This window comes from Arvicola amphibius, chromosome 10 (genome assembly GCF_903992535.2).
Source record: "Arvicola amphibius chromosome 10, mArvAmp1.2, whole genome shotgun sequence".
In the NCBI taxonomy this organism is placed as follows: Eukaryota; Metazoa; Chordata; class Mammalia; order Rodentia; family Cricetidae; genus Arvicola; species Arvicola amphibius.
Window position 1 is genome coordinate 104,598,161 of NC_052056.1, and position 22,434 is coordinate 104,620,594.

The window sequence follows — 22,434 nt, forward strand, 5'->3', positions numbered from 1 at the left end:
CAACTAAAATGGAATATTAATTGTTCATAGACATAGAAGACAGTAATGATTACTTTCTTTAATAATGTGCTAAATGACAGAGGCCTGTCACAGATATGACATAGCTTATGATCCCATTGATAGGAAATACTTAGAATATGTAAATACACAGAAAGTGAATTGGTGGTTGCTTAGGTCAAGGCTGCTTGACGGATGATGGTGAAAATGTGCAGCATGGCTAGAACAGAGTCCTCTGCAGTTGACATTGGTAACTGGCCATGTAGATCATCAGTCAGTGCAGACCCCTGAGTGATCAGAGTGCTGAGAATAAGTGACTGTTGAGTGCTGAGACTTGCATGGAGCATCTGTATCAACACCCCTACCACTACAGACTCAAGGAACATCATGAAAACAGATGTGGGAGTAAAGTAAGAGGCAGGAAGTAGTGATGCAACATGCCATATCCAGGACAAGGCATGGCCCACTCCTGAACTGACCACCTGCATGAGATCATGCCAATAATATTGATCAGCATCCTAGCAGGCAGCACTCTTTGGACTCACTGGGTGACAAAAAAGTTTGGGGAACAAAGTTGAGTAAAAGATGTCTTGGTGTATGTAAGGCAAGTAGAAGGTAAGAGTTAGGGGTGGGTATAATCAAGACACTATCAAAGGATAAATAAAAGAATTCCAAATCAAAGCCAGGAATCATGGCTTAGATTCAGGAGGCAGAAGTAGGGAAACCATTGTGAGTTCAAGGCCAGCCTGGTCTACACAGCAATTTCCAGGCCAGTTAGAGCTACACAGTGAGACCTTGTCTAAAAGAAATATGAATATTGAAAACAAGTAAAGGAGTACATGTCTCTGAATGCACTGAACCTATTGAATAGTGCCTTTAAGTACAATACAACAAGATAGTACATTACATGTCAGGTGAATTATATACCAATAAAGTTGCTACTTTTGGTAAGTGTGGAAGAGAAGAAAGAACTGACAAGCATGGTCACACATAAGATCAGTAGGTCAAAAGGCAGAAGAACCATCATACATACCTACTGACATGAATAACGGATCAAAAAAATCAATTCTTATGAATTTCTTGGTTTTTTCCACAAAAGGGTCCTTTGGGTTGTTGAGGGAATCGACGTTCACACCAAATGCTGCGCTCGTGATGACATCCATACTGTAGGCCCCAAACACTCTGAGGAGATAAAGATGTGGGAATTTACCACATTCAGCAAGAAGCCTGAAATAATTCATATTCTCAGCCAAGACAGGCTAAGCCACCTCAGTATTGATCAAGCACCTTCCCCTCCTACCCACTCTTTATCCTTGCGACCTTGATACTATAGTGTTTCTTTCTCAGCTGTATATTTTGTCATCTAGTGTCTAAAAGGGAAGAAGAAGCAGCTGGACATGTGGGACACACAGAAGGATGGCCCTTCTTCTCCCAGAACCACAGTGGATGTACCACTACTCACTCTTTCATGTTGAGAGGTTTGCCTTTCTCTGCCTCTCTTCTCAAGTATTTTATTAAAATATCTCCGTACTCTTCAATGATGGGGAACATCTAAGCACAAAACACAAAGGCACCCATGTTTGTTAGGTGTAGAGACTCAGGTCACACAAACATTTAAACTAACAGTGCTTTTAGTCACCTCTTTGAGTTTTCCACTGGTGAAGGTGGGAGACAGCAAGGCTCGAGTTCTCTTCCACTCCTCATCCTTAGATAAGGAGATGGCTTTGCTCATTATTCCCACTGGGCCAAACTCCTAGAGTCCAAAAAATACAAATATTGCTTTCTGAATTCCAGAACTGTCCATGGTTATAAAGTGTTAATTACATATTGGTGTTAGCAATTAGTTGCTGACTGTGTGGTATGGATCAGGCATCATGCTAGATGCAAAAAAGGTAAGAATTTTCTCACAACCTGTAAGAAATCAGGTACTAACTAGGCAGTGGTGGTGCACACCTTTAATCCCAGCATTCAGGAGGCAGAGGAAAGAGGATCTTTGTGAGTTTAAGATCAGCCTGATCTACAGAGTGAGTTCCAGGACAGGTTTCAAAGCTACACAGAGAAATACTGCCTCAACCCCACCCCCATCCCCTGCAAAAAAAAAAAAAATCAAGTGCTCATTAGGATGCCTGCTGAGCTTTCAAACTTTCTTATTCCAGGATCCTTCTAAATGCAGATCTCTGTGGTTGGAAAATTAGTTCCATGGCTGGGGAAGAAGATGGAAAACAGAAATGGAAGATTCTCCATTGCTATGCATGTGGCAAATGACTTAGGGTTAGATAGAAGGCTAACTTTGCATCATACAAGTTCTCCAGTCTCTGTTTATAACATAAGCAACGTGAAAAGGGATGTCTTGATATGGTGTGTGCACATGGATGTGTGTGTGTGTGTGTGTGTGTGTGTGTGTGCACGTGGATGTGTGTGTGTGTGTGTGTGTGCACGTGGATGTGTGTGTGTGTGTGTGTGTGTGTGTGTGTGGACTAGAGTTATAGTGTGCATATTCCTTTGGAGACCAGAGGTTTGACATATTCCTCTATAACCCTCTACTGCATTTTTTGTGGAAGGTTCTAATTGAAACTAGAAGATACTGTTTTGGCTGGAGAATCTAGTCAGCAAGCCCCTAGGATCTACCTATTTCCAAATACTGTTCTGAAGCAACACATGCCTGCTGCTATGCTCAGCTTTTGTGTGGATTCTGGGGATGCAAACTTGGGTCCTTTACCAACTGAGTCATCTCGCTAGTCCAGAGATACTTAAAGGATTTGATGGTTTTTCAAAATTTATTTTAGTACTGTATGTATGTATGTGATATGTATATATGTATGTTGTATGTGTATATGCATATATGTATGTGTGTGTATGACTGTATGTATGTGTGCGTTTAGCGCATTCATAGGTCAGAGTAGGGAGTTGGATCTTCTAAAGCAGAAGTTATAGGTGGTTGTGAGACATTGGATGTAGATGTAGGCAATCAATCCCCATCCTCTTTAAGAGCTTTCAGCCACTAAACCATCTTTATAACCCCTGGTTTGTTTAGGTTGGTGGTTGGCTGTAAGTTTAGGAATAATACTGTAGAAATCCTTTTTTTCCTTAATTCTTTATCAAGTCAATGAACAGCTCTGTATTCTGAGTGTTTGTCATCACACAAATCTAGATTTGTTATAAACTATTCTGATCCACACAGACATAAGAAAGGACCCATAAAACAGGAAATATAGATGACCCTGCTTGTATATTATTGTGGAAACCACATGAATCTATATTTATTTCATTTTTAAATTCAGTTAAGTAGTCAAGATGTGGAAATTCATGTACTTAATCCCATCAATCAGGATGCAGAGTCAGGCAGATCTCTGTGAGTTCAAGGACCACCTGGTCTACAGTGTGAATTCCAGGGCAGTCAGGATTACACAGAGAAACCCTGTCTCTGAAAAACCAAAATAAACAACCAAAATAAATTCATAAGAAAAATATACTGTTTTGAATTATTAAAATGGGGAGGCTTGGGTGATGATTCAACAGTTTAGGGTGCTTGTTGATCTTCTGGAGGAGAGAGGTTCAGTTCCCATCACCCATATCAGACCCCTCCAACTGCTTGGAACACCAGCTCCAGGGGATCTCATCCCCTTTTCTGGACTCCATAGGAACCTACACACATTTAGCATTCACTCATAAATATACATATTCAATCAAACACACACACACATATATAGTTATATATATAATATATATGTATATAAAACAAAAATAAATCCTTAAATTTTTTAAATTTAAAAACGTTACCTACCCGTCGGTTTGTGAACACAGAATAACATTCCTTCACTAGTATATTCTTTATCATCTCTGTGTCCGTGATAGCTAACACAGGTGTCTGACCATCAAACAACCTGTGTGGGGAAAACAGCTGATTAAGCCATCAGGTTATGAAGCAGGAACCCCAAATCCACACTTTGACTCCAATGTTACATGACTTTCACTCTGATTATACAACATGTCGAAGGAGTTCCCAGTCCAACTTAGGGAGTCTGACCACAGATTCATGGAGTCTTTGTAAAGTGACAGGTGAGGTCATTCAATAAACAATGAGTCACTTAAAGACAAAAGAGTTCATAGTGGGAATCTAGTAGAGTCATTGTATCTTGGGTAAACATTAGGATGAAAAAGTTGTTTCTCACTGTAGGTAGGGCAATGGTAGAATGTATTAGTTGTTTATTGAAGGTTCCAAGACCTTGAAGATATCATACTAGAGAACAGTGATTATTTTCTATGACTTTATAGAGTGGTTTTACTGAAGTTTTTTTTTTTTAATCTGTTACATTACTGTGATCACAATGCTATCCAGGCCCGCTTGGAGGCCTTGAGTTATTGGGTAGTACAAACAGAACACAATAAATACTGAAATTGCAGGGATGTAATGATTTTTTTCAGAGAACATATTACAGGAGCTTCAATATGAGGAACTTTTTATACATCAAATACAACCTTTGTGTACAATTGGTAAATATGTTTATGAATAGAGAAGATTTGCCAAGGAGCCTAAAATTAAACTCTCTAGTGACTCTCCTCATTTGAATGTCCTGCACGATACAAAAACTCATCATCAGTTCCTAGAGACATCATAATTAAAAATAACAAATGGAATTTTTAAATCTAGACGTCTATGTGTGAGAGCTACAGAGACTGTTTTTGTGATTTTTGCATATTTAAAATATTGCAAGAGACTGATGAGATGGCACCACAGTTAAGAACACATATTGTTTTTGCAGAGGACCTGAGTTTGGCTCTTAGCACCCATGTAGGATGGCTCACAACAAATTATAGCTACAGCTCCAGGAGGATCCAAAATCAAAAAGAAAATAGTTGGAAAGAAGTCTATGTCAGTGGTGAATCACTGGCGTGTTGCTCACACTCCTGTAAATAACCTCTCACTCACTCATGCTTCTGTAAGTCAGCCCATTTAAATTCATTGGTACACAAACAGACACAAAAATAATAAAAATGTAACAAAATGTTTTATGTAAAAATGATATTAAGGGGAAACTTGACTGAGCCAGTGACCTAGGCTGGAGCAGGCCTGAGACAGCAAACTCCACAGGAGCAGGAGAGGATTCAGAACAAGGACATTTGCAGAAAGAGGATTGAGCCAGTGACCTAGGCTGGAGCAGGCCTGAGACAGTGAACTCCACAGGAGCAGGTACATGGAAGCAACTACTGAGGGAGTAGGTTGGAGCCAGAGAACTCTGTGGGTCTGGGTATGAGTCTGGGACTCTAAGGGAGTGGGCCTGAGCCAGGAACTTTGCAGGTCCATGCATGAGTCTGGGACCTCTGAGGAACTAGGCCTGTGCCAGGAACTCTGCAGGTCTGGGCATGAGTTTGAGGCATCCAAGGAAATAGACCTGAGCTAGGACCTCTGCAGGTTCATGCGTGAGTCTGGGACCTCCAAGGAACTAGGCCTAAGCCAGGATCTCTGCAGGTCTGGGTGTGAGTCTGGGACCTCCAAGGGAATAGGCAAGAACCAGAGACCTCTGCAGGTCCAGGCATGAGTCTGGGACTTCTGAGGGAGTAGATCAGAGGCAGAGACCTTTGCAGGACCAACCCTAAGCCAGGGACCTCTGCAAGAGCAGATCTAGACCAGAAATATTACTTAGCCAGCAACCTATGCCAAGCTACCTCCAGGAACATAGAATGACAAATGGAGTGACTGGAACTGTGGTGCTGGCTACACCATAAAGAGCAACCATCTGAGCCTTGGATCCACTGGAATCTGAAAGATTGATCACCAGAGTCACAGAGAGTCCCAACTACACCAATTAGAGGAAAAGATGAGTGGATAAGGTAAGAACACATGCAACACCACAAAGAAGAACACAACACCAGTAAAAACTAGTGGCCCTATAACAGCAAGACTTGAACAACCAAATATAGATGAAGCAGGAGAAAATGACCTCAAAAATAACTTTAGGATAATGTTTGAGGCCCTTAAAGAGGAAACGAAAAATTCCCTCAAAAAATGGAGGAAAAGACAAACAAAAAATAAGAAGGCATCAACAAACCCCTTAAAGAAAACCAAGAAAAAGGAATCAAACATATGAAAGAAACCATTCAAGACCTGAAAACTGAAATAGAGGGAATAAAGAAAACACAAGCTGAGGAAATTATAGAAACAGAAATCATGAGAAAATGATCAGGAACCACAAATGAAAGCAGAATACAAGAGATGAAAGAGAGATACAATAAAGAAATAGACTCATCAGTTAAAGAAAACATTAAATCTAACAAAAGCTAACACAAAATACTCAGGAAATATGGGACATGATGAAAAGGTATATAAGAAGGAGAAAAGTTCAATTCAAAAGCACAGAAAATATATTTAACACAATCATAGAAGAAAATTTTCCAACCTAAATAAAGGAAGATATGCCTATAAAGATACAAAAAGCTTAGAGAACACCAAATAGACTGGATCAAAAAAACAAGCAGTCCCCTTGCCACATAATAATCAAAACACTAAACATACAGAGTAAGGAAAGAATATTAAGAGCAGCAAAGGACAAAGGCCAAGTAACATATAAAGGCAGACCCATCAAAATTGCACCTGATTTCTCAATGGAGACAATGAAAGCCAGAGGGTCCTGGTCAAGTGTTATGCAAGCATTAAAAGACTACAGATGCCATCCCAGACTACTTTACTCAGCAAAACTTTCAATCACCATAGGAGGACAAAACAATATATTCCATGACAAAACCAGATTTAATCAATACCTAGCCACAAACCCAGCCATACACAAAGTACTAGAAGAAAAACTGCATCCCAAGGAAGTTGGCTACATCAATAAAATCACAGACAACTGATCTCACAGCAGCAAATCCCAAAGAAGGGAAAACACACAAATTAACATCAGCAACAGTAAAAACTAAATTAACAGGAGATAGCAATCACTGGTCATTAATATCCCTTAAAATAAATGCATTCAACTCACCTATAAAAAAACACAGGTTAACAGATTGGATACGAAAACAGAATCCATCCTTATGCTGCATAATAGAAACACACCTCAACCTCAAAGACAGACATTGTCTCAGAGTAAAGGGTTGGGAAAAAATTTCCAATCAAATGGACTTAAGAAACAAGCTGGTATAGGTATTTTAATTTCTAACTAAATAGGCTTCAAATTAAAATCAATCAAAAGAGACAAAGAAGGATATTTATTATTATTTACAGGAAAAATTCATCAAGAGGAAATCTCAATAATGCCCCAAATAAAAGGCATGCTCATATGTTAAAAAACACTTCTTAAATCATACATTAAACCCCACACACAAATAGTGAGACACTCCAATATTACCACTGGACAGACAGGTCAGTCCGACAAAAATTAACAGAGAAATAAGAGAATTTATAGGTGTTATGACTCAAATGGACTTAACAGACACCTATAGAACATTCCATTCTAACATAAAAGAATATACCTTCTTCTCAGCAACTCAAGGAACCTTTCCAAAAACTGATCATATACTCGGTAACAAAACAAACCTCAACAAATACAAATCATTGGAATAACCCTAGGTATCTTATCAGATCACCAGGGCTTAAAATTAAAATTCAACAGTGATACTAATATCATAAAGCCCACAAACACATAGAAATTAAAATGACCACACAACATACCTAAATTTATGGGACACAATGAAAGCAGTGCTAAGAGGAAAGTTCATAGCACTAAATGTCCACATAAAGAAGCTAGAAAAAGCCCACACTAGTGAGGTAACAGAACACCTGAAAACTCCTGTACACAGATGATAAATGGCCTGAGAAAGAAATCAGGGAAACATATCCCTTCACAACAGCCACAAATAGCATAAAATATCTCGGAGGAGCTATAACCAAACAAGTGGAAGTCTTGTATGACAAGAACATTCAGTCTTTGAAGATAGAAATTGAAGAAGACACCAGAAAGTTGAAAGATTTCCCATGTTCTTGGGTAGGTAAAATTAACATAGTAAAAATGGAAATTTTACCAAAAGCAATATATAGATTCAATGCAATGCCCAGCAAAATCCCAGCAAAATTCTTCACAGACCTCGAAATAATGGTACCCAACTTCATATGGAAAGAACTCAAGAAATTGGTCATCAAAAGAACAAATAATCCAATAAAAAATGGAGTACAGCCAGGCGGCGGTGGCGCATGCCTTTAATCCCAGCACTCGGGAGGCAGAGGCAGGCGGATCTCTGTGAGTTCGAGACCAGCCTGGTCTACAAGAGCTAGTTCCAGGACAGGCTCCAAAGCTACAGAGAAACCCTGTCTCGAAAAACCAAAAAAAAAAAAAAAATGGAGTACAGACCTAAACAGAGAACTCTCTACAGAGGAATATAATATTGTTGAAAGACACTTAAGGAAATGTTCAACATTCTTAGTCATCAGATAAATAAAAATCAAAACAACTCTGAGATTCCATCTTACACCTATAAGAATGGCCAAGATCAAAAATACTGATGACAACTTATACTGAAAAAATTGTGGGGTAAAGGGAATACTCCTGTATTGCTGGTGGGAGTGTAAGCTTGTACAGCCCCTTTGGATATCAGTATGGCAATTTCTCAAAAAATTAGGAAACAACCTACCTCAAGACCCAGCAATACAACTTTTGGGTATATACCCAAAAGATGCTTAATTATACCACGAGGACATGTGCTCAGCTATGTTCGTAGCAGCATTGTTTGTCATAGCCAGAACCTGGAAACAACCTAGATGCCTCTCAACTGAGCATGGATAAGGAAAATGTGGTACATTTACACAATGGAGTACTACACAGCAGAAAATAATAATGACATCTTGAAACTTGCAGGCAAATGGATGGAGTTAGAAAACATCATATTGGGTGAGGTATCCCAGACCCAAAAAGACAATTATCATATGTACTCATTCATAAGTAATTTTAAAACATAAAGCAAAGAAAAACAACCTACAAATCACAATCCCAGAGAACCTAGACAACAATGAGGACCCTAAGAGAGACATACATGGATCTAATCTACATGTTAAAGAGAAAAAGACAAGATCGCCTGAGTAAATTGGGAGCATGGGGACCATGGGAGAGGGATGATGGGAAAGGGAAAAGCAGGGAGGGGAGCAGAGAAAACTGCTCAATAAAATTAACTTAAAAAGCACTTACGTTACAATATCATATAGCAAAATTAATTAAAAAATAATATTAGGGCCAGACATTGTGGAAATGCCTTTTATCCCAGCACTTGGAAGGCTAAATCAAACAAATCTTTGATTTCAAGGCAAGGCTGATCTGTATATGTAGTTCTGTGACAGACAGGGCTACATAAAGAGATCCTATCCCAAATAAATACTAATAAATGGATAAATAAATAAATTAGATATTAGGTCACCGAAAAGTTGAAAGGACACTATCAAGTGCTGACAAGCAATAATATTGCACAGAGACATTCACATGCTGGGGGCCACTGGACAAACAGCAAAGTTTGCTGTTGGCATTGAATGACATGGTCTTTAAGAACTTTGCAAGCTCAGCAGATCCCTATTCTGGCCTGTGGTTTCTAAGTGAATGAGAAGAGATGAAGAGGTAGGAAGAGCCAGAGCCTCCTCCCACTTGTTCCTGTCTCATAGTATAAGATGACACATACTCCAAAGCTCTAACTAAACTCCACATCAATGACAGGGAACAGTTACTGTTGCTGGCTCAGCTGCTTTACAGAACCATTAAGGACATAGATTGAAGGGAAAACCCTTTGGTTATTAAATTGGATCTCCAAAGTCAGTTCAGTAAGACAGAACACAATGATATACACTTCTATCCAAAGTCTTGGCAGGGGTGGTGGTGGTGGGGTTGCATGCCTGTAGTTCCAGAACTCAGGAGGCAGAAGCATGTGGATATCTGTGAGTTCAAGGTCAGTCTGGTCTACAGAGTGAGTTCTGGGAAAACCAAGACTGTTATCCAGAGAAACACTGTCTCAAAAACAAAACAAAACAACAAAAACATGAGGTCCAGAGTCCATGGAACACCAAAGTCTGTCAAAAAAGCACAGTGTGCAATGTTTTTACAATAATTAGACCTGTGAATCTTGGCACTTAATGACTCATGGCAACACCTTTACAACAGAGAGGTCATTACTACAATTCTTGGCTGGCATAGTCCTGAACAATTAGAGTACATCCTCCTAAAAAGAGTCAACTCCATGGGACTTTCCAGAATACTCACCCCCACATTTTTCCATACTTTTTATGGCACTCAGCATCAAATTTCCATAAACCCTGGAAAAAGAAATAGCATGAAATCCATTACTGTCCTGTATGTACCAACCCTTCTGTATCCAGGGAACCAAACCCTCAAATCCCATGAAATGAGGTTTATTGTTTCTGACAAGGAAAAGTCCTTAGTAATGTTTAGTGGCATCAGCAAGATGGCTCAGTGGGAAAAAGTAGTGTGATAGGGCAGGACACCTGACCCCTTCCTGTGGCTTCTGCATGCAAATTCTTAGACATGTACATGTGCACATCAGCAGATACACACCACTCACACAAAATAATGATGATGATGATGATGATGATGATGATGATAATGATGATGATGATGATGATGATGATGATGATGATGATAAAATTGTTTTAAAGAGTGTTCAAGGTAAGCATAGAAACTCCATGACAAAAACTTGAGCAGACACCTTGCAAGTTTTGCCACTTGCCCTTTGGATGTGAGCTTGGGAATGTCTGCTGTGGACAGAACATGGGCCAAGTGTCAAAGCAGTTTTGTCACAAATGATCCACCTAGACTTAAGTGTGGCATATGACATGCTCATTGTTGAAGTTTCTATTTTGTTAAATCATCCTTTTCCCAGTGGTTTTGCTCTTTCTCATGGGCTTAATCAGAACTTTCTCACAGTTCTCAAGGATAATTGGAGCTAGCAAAGAAGGCAATACTGAACTCAAATTATTTCTCTAAGTCAAACCCGACTACAGATGGAAACGGAATCATATGTGAGCTACCACATGTGATTAAGCCCATGAGAAAGAGTATTTTTGCTCAGATGAAAGAACACATGATTCATTTAGATTAGGGCTGGTGTATGACAGCCAGAGGCACTCCTTCTTAGTGATTGATAGCTGCTTGCTACTAACTGAATTCTTGTATTGAGATAATGCACCCGCTTTAGTTTCTTCCCAAAGACAGTGCAGGGAGGTGGTTAGCTGACTCTACTGACCTTTGTTCTGCCTTTTACTTGTAATTAATACATATGCTGACTGAGAAATAATTCCGGGGCTGTTTGGTATCAACCTTCAGTTCTCCCAGTCTATCCTACATTTCTGTCATCGTTTCTCTTAATCTAACATTTCCTCAGTCTCAGTGCCTCGTCCCAGTGTACCCCCAGCTGGTTCATGCTGGAGCTGGCTCAGACACACTTGCTGGAGGCAGAGACAAAGGATCTTGGAAGCACGCTGGCCAGCCAGACTAGTCAAGTCAGAGAGAGCTGGGTTCAACTGAGAGACCCTGCCTCAAAGTATAAAGTGAAGAGCAATCAATAAGACACCCAATACCAACCCCTGCCTTCTACATGCATACACATATCCATGCATGTTCACCTTAATATATATGGGCACTCATACACATGCAAATACATGCACACACACACAGTATAAAAGCATACACACAAATATTTTGTAGTTTTATGTTGGCAAAAGCCCCAAAGAATAATTGGACAATCTCTAGTATCATAAGAACACACAGTATGAGGGACTGAAGTCTCAGAGTTACCTCCCAAACAGCATTTGATGGAACTAAACAATTATTGGCTCTCAGGAATCAACATTTGGCGTAGGAAGTCTTTCTGTCTGTGTGTTGCTTTTCTTGGTTAATGAATAAATAAACTGCCTTGGCCTGTTTATAGGCCAGAACTTAGGTAGGTGGGGAAAGCTAGGGAAAATGCTGAGAGAAGGAAGGTGAAGGGAGAGACACCATGGATCCACAAGAGACAGACGCTGGGAATTTTACTCAGTAAGCCTCTGGCATGTGGCAATACACAGATTAATAGAAATGGGTTAAATTAAGATGTAAGAATTAGCCAATAAGAAGTTACAGCTAATGGGCCAAGCAGTGTTTTAACACATACAATTTCTGTGTGGTTATTTTGGGGCTAAGCTAGCCAGGAGGCTGGGACGAACAAGCGGGCCCTCCTTGCAACAAGCACTCACCTTGTAGTAATTCAGCAGAGTTCCTAAAAATGGCAGAGGTTTGGGCCCAGGAATTCCCTGTTTCCTAAAAACATCATGTTTACGGGTCCCAAATCTATAAAATGAAATAGAAAGCCTTGTGACCACACATACAGAAGAGAGGAGATAAACACGACCAAAGTCAAAACATGAAACATACCAACAACTTGGTTGCCAGAGAGCTTAGAAAAAGGGTGAGGGGTCCAGTGTGCATGGCAGTCCATTGTGTATTTCTATTTCTACTGAGTTCTGGTGGATCTAGGGGTATCCTGAAAGTCAATTAGGCCATACCAAAAGTAAAGGGATTTAAAAGTGAGTGTGTATGTGCCCAGCAGATCTGTTTAACATCAATATGAACTTCAAGAGCTAGTGTCACTAGAGATATGGCTCAGTAGTAGAGTGCTTGCCTAGCACATATAGGCTCTAGTTTGAGCCCTCATTCCACAAAAAAGGCAAAATGAATTCAGCTGTCATTTTATTTTGGGCCTTCGAGATGACTGCACAGGTAAAGGCACTGGCTGCCAATATTGATAATCTGAGTTTCAACCTCCATATAATAGGAGAGGACTGACTCCCCAAAGTTTTTCTCTGATAAACACACACACACACACACACACACACACACACACACACACATACACACACAAACCTATCTCATGTGCTTCTGCTAGCCCAATATATAAAAACATGTAATTTCAAAATGTTTTTTGCAAGGGTTAATTTCAAATTCTGCTATCATTTTTTAAAATTGTATTTTAGTGCATGTGGAGGACATCAGATTCCCTGGAACTGTAGTTACAGATAATTGATGATTGTGAGCCACAGGTGTTGACAGAATTCAAACGTGGGTCCTCTAAAAGAGTAGTCAGTGCTCTTAACCTCTGAACCATCTCTCTGGCCCCTGCTTCCTACGTCACTTTTGACCTTGCAGTCAATACCAGAATAGAGGTCTGATTACAACCCTAATTCCAAGGAAATGGTGGAAGAGGAACTTCAGTGGTTACTCACCTGTATAGGAGCACCAGGGTGATAGCTAAGAGGGCCCAGGTTTCCAATGAGAAAACTGAAGTCAGGTCCATTATTGCTCGTCTGTCAGCAATGTGCCCCTCTGTGTTCTCCCTCCAGCTGTGCGTTACCCTTTGCAGGGCTTCCCTTCAATCAATGGTGCTGAAGGGTGCTGAGCTTGTGGTGTTTATACACTGGAAAAAAGGGTGGATCCAGGGCTACAGCCAGTAGATGGCTCACCTCTGCATCACCTGAACTTTGGTCTCCTCTTAACCTTCACAGATCATGAAGTTCATCACAGACTATTTTGACCTCCAGTGAGTTAACATTGTGTGCAGAATCAATAAACAATGTTATCATTTCAGGCAGACCAAAGGTTCTATCTCTTCACCAAAAATTAAATAAGTTTATTGACATGAAATGCCTCCTCACCACCACTGACTTCATTCAAAAATACATGAAATAAAGCCAACATTGTGCATTCTGCATGCAGATCTTTACAAAGTGTCTTGGTGACTCTCTGAAAGATACTTCATTCTTTTCCACATTTCAACTCAGCAAAACAAAACCTAACAAAAAATAGAAACAAACAAACAAAGTCTCTTTGAATTTGTCCCCACCTGTGCCCCTAACAAATAAAGAAGTGTCTCCCAAGGTATGGCTCCCACACGTGCACCCCCTTCCCTCTAACCCAACACTGAGGGTCTTCCTGTATAATCTTCTTACTAGATTGTGAGAATATATTTTGGCAGTAGTCACCACTATGTAACAGAGTGTAATGGAGTGGTCATTTAGACCAGTCAAGTTGAGTTGGGAGAGGTGTCTGGATCTAGTATATCCCAATGGACAGGTTGCTAGGCACAGTTCAATGAGGTCAAGTTTTACAGAGGGAGGAAATGAGACTCAAGCCTGCAGGTGATCCTGAACACTATGGGTTATAACAAAAAGAGTATATGAAAAGCTAATGGGAAGTGGTGTGTGTGTGTGTGTGTGTGTGTGTGTGTGTGTGTGTAATAAAATCCCTCTGGTCCATTGTTAATAAATGTTAGGGGAGCTGTTTTGGAGTGACGAGAGGAGAGTGATGAGAATGTTCTAAAACTCGCTGACTGTGTAGCTTGTTAACCATATAGAACCACGTTTAAAACCATAGAAAATTACTGTGGATGGATAAATGATGCAGTGTGTGAATATGCATACCATTAAAGCTGATATATTGCTTAAAAATTTTATTTTTATTTGAGACCACTGATGGTTTTTTTGTTTGTGAAAAAGAAAATCTAGGAGTAGTGATAAAAATCAGCCAGGAGAGTGACAGCTCAGCAGTCACAAAGCCCTGGTTCCATCACCAGCACCACCTAATTGGTGGTGCACTTCTGTAATCCCAGAACTCAGGAAGTAGAGACAGGGGAATCCCAAATTCAAAGAGGAAGTTCAAAGTTACATAAGGAGTTTGAGACCAGCCTGGGGAACATGATACCCTGTCTTGGGGATAAATATTACAACAAAACTCAAATTCTTCTACTCCTATCCACCAAAATTCAACACCTGCCCTCCCTGACAGTAGAGATGAGAAGACACAGACCTTACCACTTACTGCTAAACTGTTGACACCTAACATGTTCTGGGTGAGAGGGAGGCATTGTATGCATTTGTGTGTTAGCCCACTGGTGAGTGGTGAGCCCACAGGCTCTAATGGACAGATCTAAACCCATGATCACACAGATGGCACCTGTTAAAGTCTGCAGGACACAGAAGACATCACAAATATAGGAAAGAGATTTGGAGGTAAGAAGTAAGACCGGCAAGGGTGGAAAGGAAAAAGAGAGAAGGTGGGAAATTTAACCAGAATACATTATATATACATGTAAAGTTGTTAGACTGCAAAAATTATTAATCAAAAATAAGTACAATATGGTTCTCTGGGTTGGGGCTGTAGCTCAGTTGAGAGAGTTCATGCCTAGTACTCACAAAGCCCTAGGCTGGATTATCAGCACCACAGAACAGGGCCAGATGGTGGTTCTAATCCCTGCACTCCAGAGGTAGAGACACAAAGATCATAAGTTCAAGACCATTCTTGGCTACATAGCAAGTTTGAGGCTAACCTGGGTTACAGTGTTAGACCCTGTATTTTTAAAAAAAAATTATGATCCTGTAATATGGAAATGAGTAGACAGAGACTCCAGGTTTTTAAATTATAGTATTATAAACAGTGTATACAGTGATTTTTATACTTGTATACTTTAATAAAAAGTATTGCATCTACATGTTCTCTCTACATATAATTCCATTCTATGAACATAAACAAAACAAATGCTGCTGGAGATGTAGCTCAGTGGTAAAGTACATAAGCAGCACACATAATTTCCTATATTCAACCCCCCTTAAATAATTTATTTTATTTTTTAAAACAATCTTTTTAAAAATTTATTTTATTTATTTATTTATCCCATTAACGCCACAAGAGGGCGCAGGACCTCAGGACAGATGGCCAAAAGCTGCTATTTTGCAGCAGGGAATCAAACTCGGGACCTCTGGAAGAGCAGGCAGTCCTCTTAGCCGCTGAGCCATCTCTCAGCTCGGTTTTAACTTATTTTTTTTTTAAAGAAAACAAACTATCTTTTTTTATTTTACATACCAATCCAAGTTTCCACTTCTTCCCTTCCTCCCATTCCTTCCACCTAACCCCAACCCAACCCCTCATTCACTTCTCAGAGAAGGTAAGGCACATTGCTTTGAGGAAGGTTCAAAGCCCTCCCTACTATATCTAGGCTGAGCAAAGTATACATCCAAAGAGAATTGGTTCCCTAGTGCCTGTACAAACAGTAGGGATAAATTCTGGTGCCACTGCCAGTGGCCCTGCAGTCTGCCCAGTCATACAACTGTCCCACACATTCAGAGGGACTAGTTTGGACCTATGCTGGTTGCTTCCCAGTCTGGCTGGAGTTTGTGAGTTACCTCAGATAAACTGTTTCAGTGGGTGAACCTATCATGGTCTTGACCACTTTGCTCATATTCTCACTCTTCAAACTCTTCAACTAAAGTTTGGGAGCTCAGCCCAGTGCTCTACTGTGGTTCTCTGTTTCTGTTTCTATCAGTTGCTGGATGAAGGTTCTATGGTGACATTTAAGGTGTTCATCAATCTGACAACAGGGCAAGGCCAGTTTGAGCACCCTCTCCTCTATTGTTTAGGGTCTTACTTGGAGTCATTCTTATGGATTCCTGGAAATTTCTCTAGTGCCAAATTTTTTGCTAGCCCCATAATGGCTCCCTTGATAAAAATATCTTTCTTTGCTCTCATCTCTGCCTTTCCTCCATCTTGACTATCAATTCCCTCAAATTCTCCTCCTCCTCCCATGCTCTCCTCCTCTTTCTCTTCGACCGTCTCTTTTCCCCCCACCCCCATGCTCCCAATTTTGTTAGGTGGTCCTGTCTATTTTCCCTTTCCAGGTGGATCTATGCTTGTTTTTCTTGGGGTTCACCTTGTTACTTACCTTCTCTAGGATCTATGAACTATAGATACAAAATCCTTTGCTTTACAGCTAGTATCAACTTTCAAGTGAGTACATACCATGTTTATCTTTCTGGATCTGAGTAACCTCACTCAAGATATTTTTATTTTCTAGTTCCATCTATCTGCAAATTTCAAGATGTTATTGTTTTTACTGCTGAGTAGTACTCCAATGCGTAAATGTGCCACATTTTCTTTATCCATTATTTGGTTGAGGGGCACCTATGGTTGTTTCCAGATTCTGGATATTACAAAAAAATGCTGCTATGAACAAAGTTGGACAAATGTCCTTGTAGTATGAGAAAATGCCATACTGATTTCCAGAGTGGTTGTACAAGTTTGCAACCCCACCAGCAATGGAGGGTTGTTCCCCTTAGTCCACATCCTTTCCAGGATAAGCTATCATTGGTGTTTTGATCTTAGTCATTCTGACTGGTGTATGATGGTATCTCAGAGTCATTTTGATTTGCATTTCTCTGATGGCTAAGGATGTTGACTATTTCCTTAAGTATCTTTTGGCTATTTGAGATTCTTATGTTAAGGATTCTCTGTTTAGTTCTGTACCCTATTTTTTAATTGTATTATTTGGAATTTAGATGTCTAACTTCTTGAGTTCTGTATATATTTCAGACATGAGTCCTCTATCTGATGTGCGGTTGGTGAAGATCTTTTCCCATTCAGTAGTCTGCCATTTTGTCTTACTGGGTGTGTCCTTTGCTTTACAGAAGCTTCTCAGTTTCAGGAGGTACCATTTGTTTGCTGTTGCTCTCATTGTTTGTGATGCTGGGTTTATATTTAAGAAGTGGTTTTCTGTGCTCATGCATTGGAGGCTAATTTCCACTTTCTCTTCTATCAGGTTCAGCGTGGCTGGATTTATATTGATGTATTTAATCCATTTGGACTTGAATTTTGTGAATGGGGATAGATATGGATCTATTTGCATTCTTCTACATGTTGACATCCAGTTATGCCAGCAACATTTGTTGAAGATGCTTTTTTTTCCATTGTATAATTTTAGCTTCTTTGTCAAAAATCAGGTGTTCATAAGTGTGTGGATTAATATCCGGATCTCCGATTCAATTCCATTGGTCCACCTATCTGTTTTTATTCCAATACAAAGCTGTTTTCATTACAGTAGCTCTATAATAGAGCTTGATGTCATGGATGGTGATGCCTCTGGAAGTCCCTTTATTATACCGGATTGTTTTGGTTATCCTGAATTTTTTGTTTTTCCATATGAAGTTGATTATTGTCCTTTCAAGGTCTGTGAAAAAATGTGTTGGGATTTTTATGGTGATTTCATTGCTTTTGATAGCATTACCATTTTTTATTATATCGATCCTGTCCATCCAAGAACATGGGAGATCTTTCCATTTTCTTGTATCTTCTTCAATTTCTCTCTTCGAAGACTTAAAGTTTTTGTTGAAGAGATTTTTTTCACTTCTTTGGTTAGTGTTTCTCCAAGATATTTTATGTTATTTGTGGCTATTGTGAAGGCTGATGTTTCTCTGATTTCTTTCTCAGCTTCCTTATCATTTGTATATAGGAGGGCTACTACTTTTTTTTGAGTTGATCTTGTATCCTGCCACATTTCTGAAGATATTTATCAGCTATAGGAGTTACCTTGTAGAGTTTTGGAGGTCATTTATGTATACTATCATATCATCTGCAAATAGCGAAAGTTTTACTTTTTCCTCCAATTTGAATCCACTTGATATCCTTTTGTTGTCTTATTGGTCTTGCTAGAACTTCAAGAACTATGTTGAAGAGATATGAAGAGAGTGGACAGCCTTGTCTTGATTCTTATTTTAATGGAATTGCTTTGAGTTTCTCTCCACTTAATTTGATTTTGGCTGTTGGCTTGCTGTATATTGTTTTCATTATGTTTAAATATGTTCCTTGTATCCTTGATCTCTCCAATACCTTTATTATGAAGGGGTGTTGGATTTTGTCAAATGCTTTTTCAGCATCTAATAAGATGATCATATTGTTATTTTCATTCAGTTTATTTACATGATGGATTACATTGATAGATTTTTGTATGTTGAACCATTCCCGCATATTTGAGATGAAGCCAACTTGATTATGGTGGTTTATTTTTTTGATGTGTTCTTGAATTCTGTCTAACAGTATTTTATTGAGTATTTTTGCATCTATGTTATTGAGTGAGATTGGTCTATAGTGCTCTTTCTTTGTTAAGTCTGTGTGTGGTTTGGGTGTCAGAGTAACTGACACCTTATAAAAAGAGATTGACAATGTTCCTTAGTTTTTATTGTGTGGAATACTTTAAGGAATATAGGTATTACCTCTTCTTTGAAGTTCTGGTAAAATTCTGCACTAAAGCCATCCAGCCCTGGGCTTTTTTTTTTTTTTTTTTTTTTTTTTTTTTTTTTTTTTGGTTGGTACACTTTTGATAACTGCCTCAATTTCCTTGCAGGTTATATGATGTGGGATTCCCTTATGTATATGTGTTGCTTTATTATTTAATGATTTAAAAAGCTGCTTTGGCCTGTGATAGGGCAGAATAGAATAGATCTAGGCAGGAAAACTAAACTGAATGTTGGGAGAAAGTAGGTGCCAGTAAACCATGAGCCTGATGGTAAAATATAAAATAATAGGAACGGGTTAATTTAAGATGTAAGAGTTAGCTAGCTATACACCTAAGTGATTGGCCAAGCAGTGTCATACTTAACGTAGTTTCTATGTAATTATTTCGGGTCTGTGATGCCGAAAAACAAACAAGCTGCCTCTGCCTATAGCTATAGTCCTATTTAAATTGTTCACCTGGTCTTGATTTAAATTTGGTATGTATTACCTATTTAGAAAATTGTCCATTTCTTTCACATTTTCCAATTTTGTGGAGTACAGGTTTTTTAGTATGACCTAATGTTTCTCTGTATTTCCTCAGTGTCTGTTGTTATGCCCCACTTTTATTTCTAGTTTTGTTAATTTGGATGTTCTCTCTCTGCCTTTTGATTAGATTGGATAAGGGTTTTTCTATCTTCTTGATTTTCTCAAAGAACTAGCTCTTTGTCTCATTGACTCTTTGTATTGTTTTCTTTGTTTCTATTTTATTAATTTCAGCCCTTAATTTGATTATTTTCTGTCTCTACTCCTCCTGGATGAGTCTGCTTCTTTTTTCTAGAGCTTTCAGGTGTGCTGTTAAGTCACTAGTGTAAGCTTTTTCCACTTTCTTTATGTAGGCACTTAGTGCTACGAATGTTCCTTTTAACATTGCTTTCATAGTGTCCCAAAGGTTTGGGTATGTTGTGCCTTCATTTTTGTTGAATTCTAGGAAGTCTTTAATTTCTTTCTTTATTTCTTCATTGACTCAGGGGTGATTCAATAATTCATTGTTCAGTTTCCATGTGTGTGTAGGCTTTTTGAGAGTAGTGTTGTTATTAAATTCTAACTTTAAATAATGGTGATCTGAAAAGATACAGGGGGTTACTCTAGTTTGTTTTTTTTTTTTATATCTGTGGAGGTTTGCTTTGTTACCAAATCAGTTTTACAGAAGGTTTCATGAGGTGCTGTGAACAAGGTATATCTCTTTTTCTGTGATGTTTTCTTGGCCCTAGATGTAGAGGTTGTAATAAATGTAATATAACTATAAAATATAAAACCAACTTGGGATGGATAACTTATAGTCACTTACTTTGCATTTTGACATGTTGTACATCTCTGTGGTTGCCTCTTTCTGCTGCAAAAGAAGCTTTTATGATGAGGGGTAACAGCTAAACTTAACAGTGGGTATAAGCACTCTTAACCCATGAGCCTTCTCTTCAGCCCATGTTATTTAATGTCATTTGCAATGCCAACTTTAGAACATTAACTGCACTGTGAAGTGAAAGGATTGGGAGGACAAATAACTTCCATTTCCCTGGATGGCCTGCTGAACTCCCTGCTATGATTAAGCTGTGAGGCAACCATGGCTCTTGAGACTCTGGCTTATTAGCTCAAGAGAAGCCAATATTGCAAACACACAAGATTAAGGCAGGGATATAAAGGACAGGGTGGAGCAACCATAGGTCAGATAAATGGTATGATGACTTGTGGATTCATTCTAGTTAAGAAAAATCCAGTTTGATTAAGGAAGACCACCTGAGAAATCTCCGGTAGGAACAGATGGCCCGGACATCTGAGTTCTACATCCAGAACGGATTCAAGACTGCTGCCTGAGATGATCAAACTTCACAGGATACTCCAGTCAGGACTTGATCATAACTCTAAATTTTCTTTAGGTCCCCATAAGATTATCAGCACCCCCAACCAGCACGAAGTAGCCTGGAAAACTACACCCACAGGTTCACACTTATCTAACACTTTTATATGTCTCAAGACTACCTGGATGGAATGATGTCATCCAATGTAGTGATGAGCTGTAGGCAGGCCTGCTTTTCATCCCGCCCAGCTCTCTGCCACCGGCTAGCTTATGCCCCAAAATAACAACACACAAACTATATTCATTTAAACACTGCCTGGCCCATTAGTTTCAGGCTCTTACTCACATCTTGATTGACTCATATCTAATAATGTATGTAGCACCACGAAGTGGTGCCTTACCGGGAAAATTCTAGCGTACTTCATTTTGGGCCGGAGCTTCATCACGTCTTGCTCAGAGAGGAGAGGTGGGGCCATTTACTAACTTCCCTTCTCCCAGAATTCTGTTCTGTCTACTCCACCTATCTAAATCTTGCCCTATCAAAAAGCCAAGGCAGTTTCTTTATTAGCCAATGAGAGTCCTCCATCAATCTAAAGTAAGAGAAATGCTCCTGCATTGATTATAACCAAGACAATCTCCCACAGACATTCCTGAGGTCAGTTTGATCTAGACAATGCCTCAATGGAGGTTTTACTCTCAGGTGACTCTACTATGTCTCAAGCTGACAAAGCTAAACACACCAAATGGGTTTCAGAAAAAGGTGATGCCACATGTTGAAGGACTGGGCCACCATTACTTTCATCCAAAGCAGATCTGTAAAGTGTAACTATGCATATAGTTAGTAAAACTTCTCAAAATCCACACAGAGTAACAGGGTTGTTTGGAAGAAGTCATAACAGCAGTTCAGATCCCATGGACACATTCCAGATCCATCACTCATTCTTACTTTTAAGACTTTTTCTTTTTACTTATGTGTATCGGGGTGTGTGTGTGTGTGTGTGTGTGTGTGTGTGTGTGTGTGTGTGTGTGTGTGCTGTTTTCCACTGAGGCCAGAAGAGGGTATCTGATTCCCCTGGAGTTGGAATTACAGGCAGGTGTCAGCATGGTGGCAGATGCTGTGAATCAAACTTGTGGCTTCTGGAAGAGAAACAAGTGCTCTTAAATGCTGATCAACCCAGGCCCCATCTCTAGCGCACTTGACTGTGGAAAGACATTAGCACTCTTGGTTATCTGACTTGGCACTCAGAAGTACATATGCTTGGTCTGTGGTTTCCTAGAATTCTGTGACCCAAAAGCTTCTGAGATTGTTGACACAGGAGATAAACTGAAGGCAGGGCTAATGACTGTTTCAGAAGAAAAGACAAAAATCAACCATGACACTCATGAGTTGTTTCCTTACAATCTGGCTTGTTAAATATTGAACTGAACCTAAGACCACAACTGACCCTATAAACTTTAGAATGTTCAGACCACACTCAGACAACTCTTTAGGCAAGTAATAGCAATTTGTCAGACTTTAGGAATAAA

At 39.4% G+C, this 22,434-nt stretch overlaps 2 protein-coding genes across 5 annotated transcripts in view; both read right to left on the bottom strand.

Annotated features, from left to right (window-relative positions):
* Positions 1-13,383, bottom strand: part of LOC119824659 (cytochrome P450 3A11) — a 32,214-nt gene extending 18,831 nt beyond the window's left edge. The window contains exons 1-7 of one of the 2 annotated variants that reach the window (XR_005287131.2): positions 13,241-13,383; positions 12,215-12,308; positions 10,227-10,279; positions 3,782-3,881; positions 1,637-1,750; positions 1,460-1,548; positions 1,031-1,179 (exon numbers count right to left, since the gene is read on the bottom strand). Coding sequence is in view for 1 of the 2 variants with exons in the window: in XM_038344979.1 (XP_038200907.1) it covers positions 1,031-1,179; positions 1,460-1,548; positions 1,637-1,750; positions 3,782-3,881; positions 10,227-10,279; positions 12,215-12,308; positions 13,241-13,311 (670 nt within the window). In the remaining variant the exon portion in view is untranslated. The remainder of the gene's footprint in view (positions 1-1,030; positions 1,180-1,459; positions 1,549-1,636; positions 1,751-3,781; positions 3,882-10,226; positions 10,280-12,214; positions 12,309-13,240) is intronic. The other variant, XM_038344979.1, reaches the window with a different exon arrangement.
* A 150-nt stretch (positions 13,384-13,533) lies between these two features.
* Positions 13,534-22,434, bottom strand: part of Zscan25 (zinc finger and SCAN domain containing 25) — a 35,649-nt gene continuing 26,748 nt past the window's right edge. For all 3 annotated transcript variants that reach the window (XR_005287129.1, XR_005287128.1, XR_005287126.1), the window contains one exon: positions 13,534-13,806. The gene's annotated coding sequence lies outside the window, so the exon portion shown is untranslated. The remainder of the gene's footprint in view (positions 13,807-22,434) is intronic.